At 40.5% G+C, this 18,700-nt stretch overlaps 2 protein-coding genes across 6 annotated transcripts in view; one reads left to right on the forward strand and one right to left on the reverse strand.

The window, feature by feature from the left end:
* Positions 1-1,499: 1,499 nt before the first annotated feature.
* Positions 1,500-12,766, forward strand: ZNF397 (zinc finger protein 397). Of its 3 annotated transcripts, none has more exons than XM_008955682.4 (4): positions 1,500-4,416; positions 5,674-6,167; positions 6,435-6,576; positions 8,579-12,766. In XM_008955682.4, exons 2-4 carry the CDS (start codon positions 5,754-5,756, stop codon positions 9,625-9,627), a joined length of 1,605 nt encoding a protein of 534 aa, XP_008953930.1. In that variant the 5' UTR covers positions 1,500-4,416; positions 5,674-5,753; the 3' UTR covers positions 9,628-12,766. The 3 variants fall into 3 exon arrangements, with proteins under 3 accessions (XP_008953930.1, XP_008953931.1, XP_034799335.1); XM_008955683.4 differs by having other exon boundaries at positions 3,195-4,971; XM_034943444.3 differs by having other exon boundaries at positions 3,195-4,378.
* A 1,616-nt stretch (positions 12,767-14,382) lies between these two features.
* Positions 14,383-18,700, reverse strand: part of ZSCAN30 (zinc finger and SCAN domain containing 30) — a 39,485-nt gene continuing 35,167 nt past the window's right edge. For all 3 annotated transcript variants that reach the window (XM_008955686.4, XM_003830236.5, XM_063597321.1), the window contains one exon: positions 14,383-17,703. In XM_008955686.4, coding sequence (XP_008953934.1) covers positions 16,772-17,703 — 932 coding nt within the window. In that variant the 3' untranslated portion in view covers positions 14,383-16,771. The remainder of the gene's footprint in view (positions 17,704-18,700) is intronic.

The following is an 18,700-nucleotide window of genomic DNA, read 5'->3' on the forward strand; positions in this document are numbered from 1 at the left end:
TACAGCTTTTTTTTATGCTTTCTCTCCAAATGCTCAAGGTTCCTACCCACAAAACTATGAGAACATGTGTTTTTCTTTTTATTACTCATACGCCATGCTTTTAGGCATTGCCTTTTTTTAAAAAAAGTTCTTAGAATGTATCCATGTATCATGGTTGAATTATCCCTAAGACAGAACAGAATCCCAGTGGAAGATCTTTCTGAAGTGGCTGACAGAATTAAGAGTTGGGGTGGGACCCTGTCAAATGATTTATCATTGTGATTAACCTGAAAAAAATAAAACAATAATAACAGCCTACCTGAAGCTTTAACTCTGTTCTATACATGATAAATACAAGAATGAATGTCAGGAGAAACCTCAAAGGCTTTCTTTGACATTAGCAGCAAACAGAAACAACAGTAACTAAGGCCTTTGTTTACTGTTTTGGATACTACAAATAAGCACTGTCATGCTCTGTTAATACATCCTATTATCTGTCTCTAAAAAATACAACTGCTAAATTAGTGACATCATGGAAGAGCCATAGAACACATTGTGAGTAATAAAAAACTCTTTTTGTAAAGGCAATGGCCTCTGTGTCTGTCATCTTACCATAACTGATAAAAACAAATCCTGGGTTCATATTAAAATAGTCTAAGCATATTATTAAAAATGTTCCTACCTGTATACTCCATTTCTTTGAATGCTTCAAATACTGTCACTAGTTTTTGCATCAATACTTCCTCTTGTATATATGTATTATATATTCATTCATTTATTCATCAAAATATCTACACAATGCTAGGCCATACAGGAGAGACAACAATGGAAGACAAAATCCTTCCCCTCATGGAATTTATACTCTAGGAATTACAGTGATGAGTGAGGTGAAAGGGTATATATTTTACTTCATTTGAATCCCTACTTTTCTTCTCAGTGTTTCACATATACAAATATTTCATAACATTTGCTGAATGAGAAAATGATTTGGCCAGGCGTGGTGTCTCATGTCTGTAATCCTAGTACTTTGGGAGGCTGAGATGGGAGGATCACTTGAGCCCAGGAGTTTAAGACCATCCTGGGCAATATATTGAGACCTCGTCTCTATGAAAAAAAATGTTTTCTATAAAAAATAAAAAGAAAAGAAAATGATTCCTTTCCTTTGTGCATCAGAAGCCATTTTCTCTATCCTTTATTATTGAATAGTTGTTTATAGTTAAGAGACTTTCAATGGGCTTATCTCACTTGATAAATATCATAAAGTAGACCGATGTTGTATGATACAGTAATTCAAGCAGTTGGACTTCACTGAATGAGCAACCTTACTCACTAATCACTGGTAATGCCTGGAGCTGACATTATTTCACACCTGTCATCCATATCATTAAAAAAACAGAAACAAAAATCAAGAACATCTGAAGGAGGAGAAAAACAAACATTATATTTCTCTACCCTTGATTCAATAATTTTGCAAATATTTTCACATTAAAGCAGACTGGATATGTGTGAAACTGGGGATGGGGGAAGATAGAGGGAATGATTTCAAGGGCATTGATATAATCGATAGCACTGAAAGTTAAATAAGTCATGGAAATTGTTGGCTAAGGTCCTTAAGGGGCTCTAAGGAGGCCCTAAGGTCCTACAGTCCTATGGGGTAATCAGTTGCTCTCTCAGTAGGAACTTAAACTATGTCCCAGAAACTGGCTCTAGATCTCTAATCTACATCTCTTGCAAGTAAGTAATTACTAATATTTTATATTTTAAACATATGTAACATCTTATAAGGAAGGACAGGAGTCTGGATTTTTTTCTCAGTGTCTCACTTTCTTACCTATACAAGGGAATCAGATTACCTATCAAAGCAGATATTACTGTTGCAAATTCAACATTCATCTATTTATCTCCCTTTTCTGCCTTTTTAACACAGCCCTAATTTCATGCATTCTCCCCAGAGTGTCTGTGTCCTTTAGGAGAGGCTGGCCTTCTCCTTAGCCCTGGGATATAAATTTCAATTGTCCTAATCCCACCATGGAGGCCTTACCTCCCTTGTTAGTGATAGACATAAGCACTCAAAGCAATTTCAGTTAATAAGACATGACGGAGAAATCTGTCAGGGAAAAAGAGTCTCCTTAATCGTATAAAGGGGCAAAAGATAAAGGTGTTCCCCTTTTTGGTCTCTGAACATTATCTGTAGTCTGGAACTGAGGAAATCATTTTAGGACCATAAAGGAAGCCAGACTGGAGAACAACACACTTAAAGATGGCAGAGCCAAAAGAAGGAAGAAACCTGTGTCCTTGACAATATTGTCCAGATGCAGAAGTAACCAACCCTGGGAATGATTTTATCTCCATGCATCTAGCTATTAGGATTTGTTTTTAAAAGGCTTAAACAATAAGGACATTTAGTAAGGTTCCTGTTACTGCAGCCAAAAGCATTTCAACTGATATGCCTTCTCTCTTTCAATAGTTTCACTCTTACATAGTAGGTTTCTCAATATAACAAGGTGTGTTAGGTTGGATGCAAAGATAACTGCCAAAATTTCCTCCTATGATCAAGCTGCTTAATGTCTATTTCCCTTTTCCACCATTCTAGTCCTTCTGTCATGGAATACTGCAGAAAAATATAATGCCAGTTCCAGACTCAGGCTTTAAGAGAATTAGTATCCTTCCTCCTCCTTAACTCTCTTGGAAGCCAGTCACCATGTAAGAAAGCTTAGGCTAAACTCCTGAATGGAGAGAGGCCTTGTGGAGAAGAATCAAGTAACTTCAACCAAGAGGCAACACCAAGACTTCAGCAATTTGAGTGAAGCCATCTTGGACCTTCCACCCCAGTTAAGTGAAGATAGCTGACACATCATAAAGCAGACTAGCCATCTCCGCTAAGCCCTTCCTGAATTCCTGGCAACAGAACTGTGAGCAATAAAACATCTGCTGTTTTTAGTCACTAAGTCTTGAAGTGGTTCATTATGAAGCAATTGATAATTTATAAACAAATTAATATTATTTGGTTTTTTGCTTTGTAAAATTGCTGTAGTCATTTCACAATGATAAAATTATTTAGTGAGTCACTAATAGCTTTGAATGCTAACGAACATTTTTCTCAAATATGTGTTTTAAGTCTTGGCTCACAAAGGAGAATTTGTTTCTATGTATGTATGTATCGCTTTGTTATTATCCTGTGTACTTTTTTAATATAACATTTTAAAAATATGTAACATTTAAACATGTAAAATGTAACATTTTAAAAATAAATACAAATAAATGGGAAACGATTTGCAACAAATGAGTTGCTATCCTTAATAAGCAAAAAATTCTCACAAATAAAAAAGAAAAATTTTACTCCCTTAATTTTTTAAATGGGAAAAGCCATCTCTGAAGAACCATAAATGGTCAGTAAACATGAAGGGGGACCATCTTAAGCTCACAAAGTTGAAACATGAGGCATCATTTTTCACCGACTAAATAGCCAAAGAAAAATTTAAACAGACAATACCGGCAAGCTTCCACTGAAGAACGGGAAGACCCTAAGATAGGCTCCTGGAGTCTACGATACCAGTCTCCTTAACTATGGGGACGTGGACGTCCCCGGTCACAAGTTGCCTGACTTTGGGCGATGTCTACGGCTGTAAATTTGGGATTATATAGCCACAGCACAGAACTGTTGTAAGGCTCCAGTGATACTCATAGGCAAAAGCAATATAAGTGACTGTTAGTTTTTGTTCAGCCTATTCATCCTTACATTTACTTTTGTCGGAAAAGAACTGGAATCACAGGAAAATCTGAGTTTTGTTTTTTTTTTTTTTGAGACAGTCTCGCTCTGTCGCCCAGGCTGGAGTGTAGTGGCACATCTCAGTTAACTGCAAGCTCCGCCTCCCGGGTTCACGCCATTCTCCTGCCTCAGCCTCCCGAGTAGCTGGAACTACAGGCGCCCGCCACCAGGCCCGGCTAATTTTTTGTATTTTTAGTAGAGACGGGGTTTCACCGTGTTAGCCAGGATGGTCTCTATCTCCTGACCTCGTGATCCGCCCGCCTCGGCCACCGCGCCCGGCCGAAAATCTGAATATTTTAATGGAAAACTGGGAGTGAGATTCGGGAATTACTTGACACCAACAATGATGGGTGGTGCCAGGAGAAAGCCAGGGTGGGAACGGCCGAGGCGAGATGCGGGACCCTCCAGGTGCCGCCGCTCACAAGGACCCCCGACTCCTAGCGCACCCTCCCCTGGGCTTGGAGGTTCCGCCGGGCTAGCGGCTACCGGGAGAAGGCGGTGGAAACGGTAGAGCCCGCGGCTCTGATTGGCTACCTCAGAGCAAGGGGGCGGGGCGGCGGAGGACCCGAAGGGCGCGAGAGCGGAACACTGCGTACGCGCACTTCCGGTCTTTGTGGCTTGCAGCTCGGGGTGGGTGGCTCATTTCCTGGCCGCTCCTGGGCTTCGCGGTGAGGGACGTGGGCCCCTAGGAAGAGGGAGGTGGGGTTGGGAGCGCGCGCCGGACAGTGGAGGAGCCCCTCTCCTCGGCCTGCCCATCCCCAGGTCGCGGCCCCTTGGCCCGCGCGGCGTCTCCAAGCGACTGGGGAACTCAGAGGAGGCCAGCACTCAAACTCCTGCTTTCCAAAGGAAAACGCAGTTCCGCTGACCCCGTGACTTCGTAAATGCTGCGGTTTAACCAAGGATATAAAAATAGAAGGGCTACTGGTTAAACCTTAAATTTGTAGGCTAAATATTCTAATTAATCTCTTAACGTTAACCGTAGTGTGAGGAATGAATTTTACTCATCTGTCCTGACAAACTAAGGGCATACATTCCTATCGATATCTCGCCATCCTAAAAGCAGGTCAAGTTTGGTCTGTGTCACAACATTTTAATACCCATTTGTTACCATATTTTGCTTTTGAACATTTTTAGTCTTGGGATATTCTAAGCTTTTTCAGAACTGATACGGATCTTTTTGCTTCTTTTGTGTATGTGATACCTATCATGTTTTTGAACACATGGTAAGCATTTTACAGATACGTCTTGGTTCTTGGTCAATTCCTCTGTAGACTCGTTTATTCATAAGCAAAAATCTTAATGCTCAGTAAGTGCCTCAGTGTTTGTTGAAGTAATTCGGTAAACACCAAATGCGATCAAATGACAAATATCCAATATTTACATCAACTCATGTTTAATGTGAACTTTTAAAAAAACGTTATTACTGCCTTAAATGAAAATCAACATTACTTGCTTTAGATAGAAAGTAAGTAAAAATAAATGTTTAAAATCAGTATTACTAAATTCTGCCTAAATATTTTTACCCTTGGAAGTCTGATTCTGAAGCCTGTATTTTATTTAAAAGAGAGTTCTACAAGTTTTATTAATACATACATGTTAAAGATAGACTTTTCTCCTTGATACAATCAGAATTGAAAGAGAATTGGAAAGGAAATTTTCTCACTATGTGATTGATATTAATGTTGCATTCACATTCTTAGGCTTCTAAAATAGTTTTTTCTAACATTAGTGGTAGGAATTCTTCATAATGGGAGACACTAATTGAGGTTAATGATTTTTAGTTTATCATCACATTATTGTTTTATTTAGTGATAGCCCCAAATCTACTCCCTTTCAATATATTACTAAAGTTACTCATCTTTATTATTACAAGTACTTAGAGATTTTATTGATTGCTGTAAGTTAACTGCTTTTATATCCTTCAGGAAAGAAGAGATTACTCACACTCCTTCTCAAGCACAGAACCAGTTGTACTGAGCTTTTTGCTAAGCTGTTTCAGCCAAGAATGGCTGTGGAATCTGGAGTGATTTCAACCCTGATACCTCAGGATCCTCCGGAACAAGAACTAATACTAGTGAAAGTAGAAGATAACTTGTCCTGGGATGAGAAATTTAAGCAGAATGGGAGTACTCAATCCTGCCAAGAATTGTTTCGTCAGCAATTCAGAAAGTTTTGCTACCAGGAGACACCTGGGCCCCGGGAGGCTCTGAGCCGACTCCAGGAACTTTGCTATCAGTGGCTAATGCCAGAGTTGCACACAAAGGAGCAGATCTTAGAACTGCTGGTACTGGAGCAGTTCCTGAGCATTCTGCCTGAGGAGCTGCAGATCTGGGTTCAGCAACATAATCCAGAAAGCGGCGAGGAAGCTGTGACCCTGTTGGAGGATTTAGAGAGGGAGTTTGATGACCCAGGGCAGCAGGTAGGAACAGAGAAAAGTGATGTGGGAAAAGGAATTTACAGCCTGGAGCATGTAATGGTATCATAACAGTAGGATAAAAATTTTTATGTCTCTACTGAACCCTAACCTGAAGTGACTAATAGAACCATACTTGTCTATACCCTTGAACGGTCTTTTTCCCCTGTCCTTCATCCCTGGAGATGTCATCATTGACCTCTTTGAGATTTTTACTAAGCAAGTTTTCTTAGGGATTTTCTCACAAAGCTAACCATATTTTACTGATTTCAGGTCCCAGCTAGTCCACAGGGACCAGCAGTGCCATGGAAGGATTTAACATGTCTCAGAGCATCCCAAGAGTCAACAGACATCCACCTCCAGCCCTTAAAGACACAGCTGAAATCCTGGAAACCATGCCTTTCCCCTAAAAGTGGTGAGGAATGGGAAATCATCTGGAAACTCTTGACACTTAGGCCTCTGTTTTTGAGAATGCAGAATTAATTGCACTTGACAAACTTGCCACATGTGAGCATCACCTTTATTATTCTAAACCAGAGGTGCTCGCTTTAGTGGCTTTGTATTCACCCCTCATGAATTGCTGTCAGCCCTCCTGTGTGAGTTTCCCTGTTATTCATTCATTCATTTCATTATGTTGTAACTTTATAAAGCGTCAATACATGTCTGGTACTGTGGTAGGCCCCAGGAGAGGTTTCAGGTATAGGTGGGTGATGGACAAATAAAAAGGCAGTTGCAATGTAGTAAATTATAGAATATAAGTAGGCAGTGGGTACTGTTGGAGCACATCTAAAGGCACCTAACCCAATCTTAGAGGATCAAGGAACACTTCCTGAAGGAAGAAAATCTAAGCTAAGACTTGAACTATGAGTAAGAGAAAGCCAGGTAAATAGGTGGGAGGAGGAGTAGCCCAAGTAAAGGCCATACCATCCCGAAGGTGTGAGAATATAACCCATTCTGAAAATTGCAGGTAGTTTAATTTGACTTGAATGGAGAATTGACAGGTGGTAAGAGAAGAACCAGAGAGGAAAATAGGATCCAAGTCATGAAGACCTGTATGTCATGCTAATTTGTTTGTATAGTTTCTTAAGTGCAGTGGGATGCAGTTGAAGGATTTTGGACAAGGAGTGACATAGTTTGATTTGTAGTTTAGAAGTTAGCTGCAAATGGAGAATCGTGAGGAAGGCAAGAGTATAGTCCTATTAAAGACTGCTGTAATCCAAGTGGCCACAGTGTATTCAATCAATATGTGTTATGGTAAGCGGTGGAGAACATAAAAGCTGACTCCTGTTCATCAGCATTTAAGTTGTTTTGCAACATCTGGTAATTATTAAAACTAGAGTGTGAGGGAGAGGAGTTGAGGATGATACTGAGGTTTCAGTCTTCAACAGTCTGGTTAATGGTACTGAGGTTTCAGTCTTCAACAGTCTGGTTAATGGTAGTACTGTTCATGTGAATGAGAAAACATAAGGAAAAACAAATACATCTGATGATGTGTTTAGGTTGGTACATTTGGTGCTTGTGAAATATTCAAAAGTAAAATGGCCGATTAGCATAAGACTCTAGAGCTTAATAAAATATGGATATAATTGGGGATCTGGGCAGACATTAGTCAGACAATAGCTTACAATGTAAGATGTAATGGAAGCCAAGGGTAGAGAGTTTGTAGAGTAAGGATACATGAGAGCCCAAAACAGAATCTGGAGGAACGCTCGTGTTTGAGTGATTTACCCTAGAATCTAAGAAGGAACAGCCACAGAAATCAGGCTAATATCACTGGAAGAGAATGTCTCTAGAAGGAAGGTGTGATCCTCAGTGTCAATGCTACAGAGAGGCTAAGTAATAATCTAGAAAGTACTTAGTGGATTAAAGAGCTATGAAGTGATCTTGATGAGAGTAGTATCAGTGGAAGTAGGGGACGGGGCGGTGGGGGGCGGGGGAGGACAGTAAGGCAGAAACCAGATTGTGGAATGAGGATACTTTCACTTGAAAGGCTGCAGACAACTCTTTCAAGAAATCACTATGAGAGAGTGAGGTTGCGAAACCACTTGAGAGAGAGTGAGGTTGCTTGAGGGAGATATGTAGGCAAGAAGGTTGATTTTAAAAGGTGAGAGACACTTAAGCTTATTTAAAAGCTGATGAACAGGAATCAGTTGAGAAAGAGATTGTAAATAGTAGAAAAAAATTGTAGGTAATTTATCAGTTGATGTCTCAAAAGAGGCAGGAAAGGATGGAATTCAAAGTGTAGATGTAGACTTTATTATTAGATAAGAGAGACCCTCTTTTGGCCAGTTGAAAAAAAAGATACTGGAGGACAGTGACATCTTTATAGGTAGAAGCTTCTGTTTTCTCTCATGTAGAAAGTTTTGACGGTGACAAGAGAAATGTAATATCTGTTTTTTTGCTACTTATTGTTTCAGATTGTGAGAACAGTGAAACAGCAACAAAAGAGGGCATCTCAGAAGAAAAATCACAGGGACTCCCTCAGGAACCTTCATTTCGAGGAATTAGTGAGCATGAAAGCAATTTAGTGTGGAAGCAAGGAAGTGCTACAGGGGAGAAACTAAGATCTCCTTCCCAAGGGGGCAGTTTTAGTCAAGTGATCTTCACAAACAAATCTCTAGGAAAGAGAGACCTTTATGATGAGGCTGAAAGATGCTTGATTCTAACTACAGACTCTATAATGTGTCAGAAAGTTCCTCCAGAAGAGAGACCTTATAGATGTGATGTATGTGGGCACAGCTTCAAGCAGCATTCCTCTCTAACACAACATCAGAGAATCCATACTGGAGAAAAGCCCTATAAATGTAACCAGTGTGGGAAGGCCTTTAGTTTGAGGTCCTATCTTATTATTCATCAGAGAATTCATAGTGGTGAGAAAGCATATGAATGTAGTGAATGTGGGAAAGCTTTCAATCAGAGCTCAGCCCTCATTAGACATCGGAAAATCCATACTGGTGAGAAAGCTTGTAAATGTAATGAGTGTGGCAAAGCATTCAGTCAAAGTTCATATCTCATTATACATCAAAGAATTCACACTGGTGAGAAACCTTATGAGTGTAATGAATGTGGGAAAACCTTTAGCCAGAGCTCAAAACTCATTAGACATCAGCGAATTCACACAGGAGAGAGACCCTATGAATGTAATGAATGTGGAAAAGCTTTCAGGCAGAGCTCAGAGCTGATTACTCATCAGAGAATACATAGTGGAGAGAAACCCTATGAATGTAGTGAATGTGGAAAAGCTTTCAGTTTGAGCTCAAACCTTATCAGACATCAGAGAATTCATAGTGGAGAGGAACCTTATCAGTGTAATGAATGTGGCAAAACTTTCAAAAGGAGCTCAGCCCTTGTTCAGCATCAGAGAATTCATTCTGGGGATGAAGCTTATATATGTAATGAATGTGGGAAGGCTTTCAGGCACAGATCGGTCCTTATGCGCCATCAAAGAGTCCACACTATAAAGTAATTTGTGAATACTGTGAATAGTGTAAATACTTCAGTCAGATTTTTATGTTTGTTAGTCAAAAGAGTTTACTTTGGAGCAAAACTCCATAAAGGTTATAAAATACTAGGTCTTGAGTCTAGCTTGCTTTGTGCAGCATTTCCCAGTGCTAATGTAAAGTGTCCCTTGAAAGCTTTTCCTGTGACTAATCAGAACAGAATACAGAAGAATCATTACTTCCAGCTCTTCTCTTATTAGGAATACTCAGGAAATACGAAAAGTGGGAATGTAACATTGAAACCTCATTTTGTATGAAAGTGTCATGAATATAGCAACCCAGGCTCTGTCACTGCATCTGATTGTTAGTGTGCTAGGTTATGGGGCTGGTGTGGACTGTGTGAGGCACTTTGTCTCAGGAACTAAAAAAAAAAAAAAAAAAACTGACCCAATAAAGAACAGTGACAGAGCAGCAGGAAAAGTGGGGAAATGGCTTCATCAATGATTTGTTGAGCCCAGGGCAGGCCAGGAATTAGATAGGCATGAGAAGAAAGAATATGATTTACCCAAAGTTTATTTTTTGAGTACCTACTTTGTCCCAGGAACTAGGAATACAGTGGAAAACGACTGTAGTCTCTACAGTCTAATGGGCAAGGCAGCCAGACAGGCAGTGAAAGTGGAATGCTCCTATGTGACCTTAAGGAGCACCTGACTCAGCCTTGGATAAGGAAATGGGGGAAATGGCCTGAAGGATGAGGAGGAGTTAGCCAAGGTGGTACTCCAGGGAAGTGGTACCCCAGTAAAGAACAGTAGCCAAAGGCCAGAAACAAAGTGTGGAGCATTCCTTGAGTTCCTGTTGTAGTGAGATCTTGTCTGTCAGAGAAGTCTGGGTCTGGCCAGACTCTTAAGCAGTGCCAATGGAGAAGTTCCTGTTAATAGACAAAACCTGGAGCCCTTGGGCCACAGGGTAGTCAAGAGCTTTGTCTTGGTTTATGTGACCCCAGGGAAAGGGCAACTATGTGGTTTCCTTGCCCAACCTGTAGGCTATCCTAGAACTTCCATGAGGGTGGTGGTGGGAATGAGGGTGAGAAAGAGCCCAGCCTATACCTCAAGAGTCTGTTAGAGTGTTAAGACTCTATTCTCCTTTGAGTCTAAACACAATATCAGAGCTGCTGTCAGGTTTCTTAAAATTCCCAACGCTCTGGATCAGAAGCTGCCATATCATTTGTTTCTGGGGCTATACGCCCACAATTCCTAGTACATTCCCTTGGGCTTTGGTGCTCAAAAAATATTTGTCAGTTGCTGGGTCTGTGACATTCTTTGGGCACCTCGCACATGTTCAGTTTTGTCTTACGTCACCAGTATTTCACAATATCTTTTGCAATTTTTTTTTTTTTTTTTTGAGATGGAGTTCGCTCTTGTTGTCCAGGCTGGAGTGCAATAGCACGATCTTGGCTCACCACAAACTCTGCCTCCTGGGTTCAAGCGATTCTCCTGCCTCAGCCTCCTGAGTAGCTGGGATTACAGGCATGCACCACCACAGCTGGCTAATTTTGTATTTTTAGGAAAGACAGGGTTTCTCCATGTTGGTCAGGCTGGTCTCGAATTCCCGATCTCAGGTGATCCGCCCGCCTCGGCCTCCCAAAGTGCTGGGATTACAGGCGTGAGCCATGGCGCCCAACCATCTTTTGCAAATTTTATTAAAGACAATGCTAAAAGGAAGTGACAACTGAAACTAATGGTCACAGTCAGTCGAGACTTCCCTTTTCTGAGGGGCCTAGCAGGAAGAGAATATTTAGACTGATGCTTAGTGTAAGAAGGAATGTTGTACAGGTTAGCCAGCAACACAAAGACATATTCAAAAGACCTAATAGGTCAGAAGAATAACACACCACACCAAAAACAAATCTGTATGGAAATCTAGAATCGTGCATAGAAAAAGAATTTTCATGAGGATAAAAAGAAGCAAAGAGAAGTAATGCTCTTATTGGGGCGTGCATCAGTGGACATGTGCTAACCAGTAAGAACAGCAGGAGGCCTAAATGCCCATGTTTAGGGAGAGAATATGGAAAAAATGGATGGGATTATTTGGAAAAGATGTAAGATATTAAAATACATGGTAAGAGCTACTCAACTCTTGTTTTCCTCCTTTTCCATAGATAAAGACCTGAACAAACTGAAAAGGTAGGACGTAAAGTAGGAATTGTAAAACGGAAATACTCTTTATATAAGAAAGCTCTACTGTATGTCAGAAAGCAATGTAATAGATAGACCAAGCACAGTGGCTCACACCTATAATGCCAGCACTTTGGGAGGCCAAGGCTGGAGGATTGCTTGAGTCTAGAAGTTCAAGCCGAGCCTGGGCAGCATAGTGAGACCCCATCTCTACAAAAAATAAACAGAATTTGCCAGACGTGGTAGTGCATGCCTGTAGACCCAAGTATTTGGGAGGCTGAGGTGAGAGGTTCGCTTGAGCCCTGGAAGTCGAGGCTTCAGTGAGGCAAGATCACACCACTGCACTCCAGCCTGGGAGAGCAAGACCCTGTCTCCAAACCAAAAAAAAAGGAAAAAAGTAAATGTAATAGATACTTGCTAAGGGCTTTGTATATACTTATTATTGTTATTTCTCAGCACGTATGTAGCAGATGAGGAAATGAAGGCTAAAGGTCATATATCTACAAAGTGGGGAGGTCAGACTTTGAACCCACAACCTGACTGTGGAGCCACTTCAGTATACTCTCTCCCCATAAGAAAGTTCCAATAGAAAAAAAAATGCTACTTAAGTAGGGAAATCACAAAATAAGTGCCAATGAACAATAAATGTTCAACCTCACTACAGTTAAAATGTATATTAAAGCAAGAGTTGAGATGACACTTTTCCTTATAAAACAGACAGGGATTCAGGGACATTGGGACTCTAATGCTGCTGGTAAGACATGAATAAATACATACCATCTCTGGCAATCAATACCAGAAGCCTTAAGCATTGCCTTTTGACTTTGAAATTGTACCTGGAAATGTATGTTTCAGTAACCATCATGAATGTACACAAAATCCTGAAACTGTTAAAACTGATGTCACAGGCCAGGCACAGTGGCTCATGCCTGTAATCCCAGCACTTTGGGAGGCTGAGGCGGGTGGATCACCTGAGATCAGGAGTTCGAGACCAGCCTGACCAATATGGTGAAACCCCGTCTCTACTAAAAATACAAAACAATTAGCTGGTGTGGTGGCATGTGCCTGTAGTCCCAGCTACTTGGGAGGCTGAGACAGGAGAATTGCTTGAACCCGGGAGGTGGAGGTTGCAGTGAGCCGAGATTGTACCACTGTATTCCAGCCTGGGTGACAGAGTGAGACTGTGTCTCAAAAAAAAAAAAAAAAAAACAAAAAAAAACTGATGTCAATTAATATTAAATGAAGTATTCATGATATATTGTTAAGTAAAAATATTACAAAACAATATGTACAGTATGATCCTATGTAAAATACATATTTATGTATTAAAAATACTGAAAACATAAACTCAAAGTGCTATACTGGTTATCTGTGGGTGCTGAGGTTGTAGGTGATGTAATTTTTTTCTTGTGCTTTTTTGTGTTTTCCAAATTTTTCTATAGTAAACCTCTGATACTCTTAAAATTAGGGGGCAAGAGTGAATGGAATCCCAGGATGCTTGAGAAAATATTTTAAAAGCATTTGCTTTTCATAGCATCTCTTGTCTCTTCCAAGTTTCAGGAAATTAGCTAACTTGTTAACTCTGATCCCTTCATCACTGGTAAAATGACAATGGTAAACATAACCATCTCACACCTAGTATATTAAAAAGTCTACAAAGTATAAATCTGGGTGCAAAAGGAATTCTTGCCTGAAAGATTTACAGTTGAGAAAAGCAATAGCTTTGAAGTGGAGATCTTTGATTATTAGAGTTTTTCCATGTATTCCGTAGCCATAAGCAAGTCATCTTCCAACTCTAGACCCTCACTTAAAGGAGCTGATGTAGATGATCTCTTATGGTCAAAGCTTCAACATTCCACTTTTTATGAAATGGAAGGGGCACCAATATAGGGTGGATGTCAAAGGAAATTTTTTTGTCTTCACCACTCTTGCTTGGAAGAAAAGTAATTCATGCCTTTCCCTTCTGCTCAGGGCTGTCCTGTTTCTCTTGGTATAGAAGCAGTCCAGGGAATAATAATGTCTACCTTAAATGAGTCTTAAACAGATTTTAAAAGATAATGTGCAATTTAGGCAGTGTACTTAACTTTGATTTCCTGCCTTTCCCCTTCCCTCATTTCCATAGCCTGCAACTAATACATCCAGCTGAAAGGATTGGAAATTTAAAGCAAATCTGACCCTCATCTCTCCAAGCTCATTGAAGACCTGCTGAGGGAGGAGGTGGTCATGGCAGGTCCACAGGTCTAAGCTTGGTCCTTCTCAGCAATTAGTGTTGAAGATTCCAGTCTGGTGCATACAGCCACCTCCACTAAAGGGAAGAGAGAGTCCTAATTCTGATGAACACAGGACATGTTTGTGTTTAAGAGGCTCCTTCTTGCTCTCATTCCCATTGTCTTCCAACAACAACTAAATCTCAGATGCCCCCTCACTTTGGTTAACTGCAGCCCCAGAGACTGTCTATTTTAGTTTCCCGACATTTTTTGGCCCAGAAAATAGAAACTGAGAACACCAGTTCCCTATCTTCTTCCCACAACCTCTTCCCCATCGTCCTAGCATTATCTCTGTTCATGTTATTGTGTTCCGTATTCCTGAATGAATAATTTCAAAGCAAACTTTTAAAACTCAAGTTTTATTGCAATACATCTTGCATTACATTCTAATAATAAACGGTTGAAGTATAAATTTTGAAATTAGTTACCAAAAATCATTTACTAAACAGTAGTTTTACTAAAAATACTAGGATTGGGAAAAATAAACACTCTAATAGAAAGTACTCCAAAATGTTAACAACGTTTCTATAGGCAATGGGATTGGGGGTGGTTTATACTTTCTCATTTTCTGTATTACCAACACTTACAATTCACAATCAGGAGAAAAACCTATTATATGATACTTAAAACATTAAATCTCTGATTGTCACCTATAGGAAAAGGCAACTCACTATCCATTTGAAAGATCCCTTTAGACTTCTGATCGACCTCACTCGATAACTGCACAACCTCTGGACACAAAGAGGCCGAATTGTCCCCCCAATTTCACCTCCCCTATTACCCACAACAGCAGTGATATGGTTTGGCTCGTGTCCCCACCCAAATCTCCAATTGTAATCCCCAGGTGTTGAGGGAGAGTCGTGGTGGGAGGTGATTAGATCATGGGAGCAGATTTCCCCCTTGTTCTCATGATAGTGAATTCTCATGAGATTTGGCTGATTGATAAGTGCCTGGCATTTCCCCTGCACTCTCTCTTGCCACCTTGTGAAGAAGGTGCTTGCTTCCCCTTCGCCTTCCACCATGATTTAAGTTTCCTGAGGCCTCCCCAGCCCTGCGGAGCTGTCAGTCAATTAAACCTCTTTTTTTTTAAATAAATTACCCAGTATCAGGTAGTATCTTCATAGCACTGTGAAAATGGACTAATACAAGCAGTGATCACCAAGTCTTCTTTAGAAATGACACTACCTAGGATATCTTAGAAGAGGAATCAAACTTTCTTTTAGGTATTAATTGCCCTCAGCAATTGTGGGTTAATTAAAACTGCCAAAATAAAAATTAGCAGAGAGAGTTACAGGCAGAGGTTATAGCCCATACAATGGCATGAAGATAAGATAGGATCTGGAGACAGCCCATCATCAGGACTCTTCTCTCCAGCAGGAATTAGTTGTCATAAAGCCTGGCTCAGAATCCCCATGTGTTGCTTTTCCTCTTCCTACTTATAATCACTGAGTTGGGGAGCCTATTCTAGACCCAGAATGACCTGTGAGACTCTGAAGTGCTCAGAATTAGTGTGGTGAGAGACTGGTGCATTTTATGGGAAAAGGCATGTATATACACAGGGAAAGAATGCATATCAGAGGCTAGAGAGACAGTGGGGACTGGAGTGTTTGTGTCCCATGACTCTGGGACTCAGGCAGTGGGAAGTATAAAGGAACACGGTGATCTGCCTTCCCAGGCTCTGCTATTCCCCATTCCCTGCCCACACCCCTCCTTACCAGGCTTGCAGGCCCTGAGCTATTATACTTGAGGGCAATAAATATTTGTTGAATTACTCCCTCAGATTCATTTTTTTAAAAATTAGGTCTATGACAATTTCTGCAGTAGAGAAGAGTCTTCATGGAGTGTCTCCAGATCCTGTTCTCTTCTCCCCTGCCCTTGCTACCTTCTACCCACCTTTACGTCTGAGATACCATCATATCCAGGAAGTCTTTAGTGACTCATAGACCAGATTTAGATATCCCTGCCATGTACTTTGATGGAAACCCGCATTTTTCCTACCAAAGCACTTACCACACTTTACTGTAATTACTGTTTAGTATATATGCATATCTTATTAGCCCTTAACTCTGGGAGGGCAATGACCAGGTCTACCTCAATGCCTAGCACATAGCAGGTGCTCAATAAACAAGTAGACTTGAATTAACCTCAGCAGGAAGCTCAGGATTGAGGAGACAACTGGCAAGGGGGCAGAATGAGGCACCATTCCTCAGGTACTATTTTACTGCCTCAGATATTATTAAACTAATAGCATAATTCAATATTTTCACAACCTCCCAATTCAACATTTCAGATAGTTGAATAACTCTCAGCACATGCCTCCACCTGACAAAATACAAATGCTCTTGCCAGGCACATTTGCCATCTTATAAGAAGCTCTTTCAGGATCTCTGCCCCAATCCTGGCATTACTGTGAAGGTGCCCAATGGAAATTATATCTGAGTTGGCAGAGAGTGGAGTGAAGGGGATATTGATGAGTCTCATCCAGAAATGGGTTAGGCATTTCAAGGAAATATCTACCATTCTTTTTGGAGAAGACTTGGGTAACATTTTTCTTCCATTTAACACTTCAATAATCATAACAAACATCTTTGTGTGGATGTCTTCTTATAGTACCGAACTGGGCGGGAAGGACAGAAGTTCTGCTCTCAGGAAACTTTTCTTTTCTGTGGAGTCTCACCCCTACAGTGAACTCCTTGCATTTCACAATTGTACAACTCTTACCCACAGAGTTAAACTCTGGTGTGTGTTCTCTGATGCTGCATAAGGCCTGACCTATGCCTAAATGTTTTTCTACATTCACTACATTCATAAGGCTTCTCTCCAGTGTGAATTCTCTGGTGCTGGGTGAGGGCTGAGCTCTGATTGAAGGATTTTCCACATTCATTACATTCATAAGGTTTCTCTCCAGTGTGAATTCTTTGATGTTCAATAAGGATAGAACTCCTACCAAAAGCCTTACCACATGCAATACATTCATAGCCTTTATCTCCAGTGTGAATTTTCTTATGCTGAATAAGGGCTGAGCTCCGGCTGAAGGCTTTCCCACATTCTCCACATTCATAAGGCTTCTCTCCAGTGTGGATTCTCCGATGCCTGATGAGCTCTGAACTGCCCCTGAAGGCTTTTCCACATTCACAACATTCATAGGGTTTTTCACCACTATGAATTCTCTGATGTCTAACAAGGTCTGAGCTCAAACTGAAGGCTTTGCCACATTCTTTACATGCATAAGGTCTCTCTCCAGTATGAATTCTCTGATGTCTAATCAGCTTTGAGCTCTGGCAAAAGGCCTTCCCACAGTCAAAGCACTCATAGAGCTTTTCCCTAGTGTGAACGCTCTGTTGTGTAATATCATTTGAATTCATACTGAAACTTCCTTCACTCTCATGAGATTCAAGGCCACTGTGTTCTGTGGGGATTCTTCTGTTGAAGGTTGCCAGACTGAAATGTCTGTCCTGGGAAGGAAGCTGACTGATTTTGTTCCCTGCAGCATTTCCCTTTTGCTTCTTAGAGTTGTCCAGACCTCCCAAAGCTTCTTCAGCTATCTGTTGGGAATGTGTTTCTCCAGGAAGTTTTCCCAGCGATATCATAGCTGCTGAGGCTACACATTCAACAATTTCTTGCTTTGCCATCAACACTTTGCCAGCCACCATCCTGCCACCTAAAAATGTGAATAGAAAGTGTAAGTATCATTTACTTCCCATGACAGAAGAAACTGTTGTAGCAGGAACACAAACTCAATGAAATAGGTATTTATTTATTAGGAGGACAGTTCTCAAAACTAGATTCCCAATCTAGAATTCAGAGAAGTGGCCTGGGGTAGCCAAATATGGCCCCCTTGGAGAGTAAGGTAGACAAAGAAATGAATTAGTATTGGAGAAGAGGGATGGTGAACAAGGAAAGACATTAGTTAGAGGGAATGGTGACAAACAGGAATATTGGCGATAAACCAGGAAGCTAGGAGACAATCTTGGGTTAGAGAAGATACGTTTTTAGGTAATGAGATAATCAGGAAAAAAAAGTTAAAAGGAATGATCAGGATAAAGAAAGATATCTAAGAGTCTTAAATCTGTGGTCTTCTATCAATATAGGAGAGCAGAAGATATGATTAGGAAATGCTTTGGGAGTTAGCACTGAACAGAGGTAGCTGGGCAGCAACTAGAAAGCATTAAGGCAATTTCAGATTCTGATAGGTTCCAAATGAATTAAATAATTATAAGCAAATAGAATAAGACACAGACCCAGAGAAAAGAAATACAGGTTCCTGACTCATTCTCAGGTCAGGTGGGAATTTTTTTTAACTTTAAAAAAAATTTTTCACTTAAATCATCCATGGAATACAAAAGAATCTTATAGTTTTACTTTTTTAAATGTATAAGTATCAAAGAAGGGGATGGAGACAACTCCTTCTTTGAGCATTTATACCTAAAAACATGACTGCCCAGAGCCAGACCTTCTGGCTCTCACAAAACATGCCCCATCTCTAGTAGTCTCCTGTTATGAGTTACTGGAAATCTCTCTAGATAACTACAGTAACTCATAATAGAAGGCTACTAGAGATGGGGCATATTATGTCAGCCATCTACTAGTTATATCTAGAGATTTCTAGTAACTAGAAATGGCTGATATAACTTGAATTATTTTATTCTGAAAAATAC

This window comes from Pan paniscus, chromosome 17, assembly GCF_029289425.2.
Source record: "Pan paniscus chromosome 17, NHGRI_mPanPan1-v2.0_pri, whole genome shotgun sequence".
Taxonomy (NCBI): domain Eukaryota; kingdom Metazoa; phylum Chordata; class Mammalia; order Primates; family Hominidae; genus Pan; species Pan paniscus.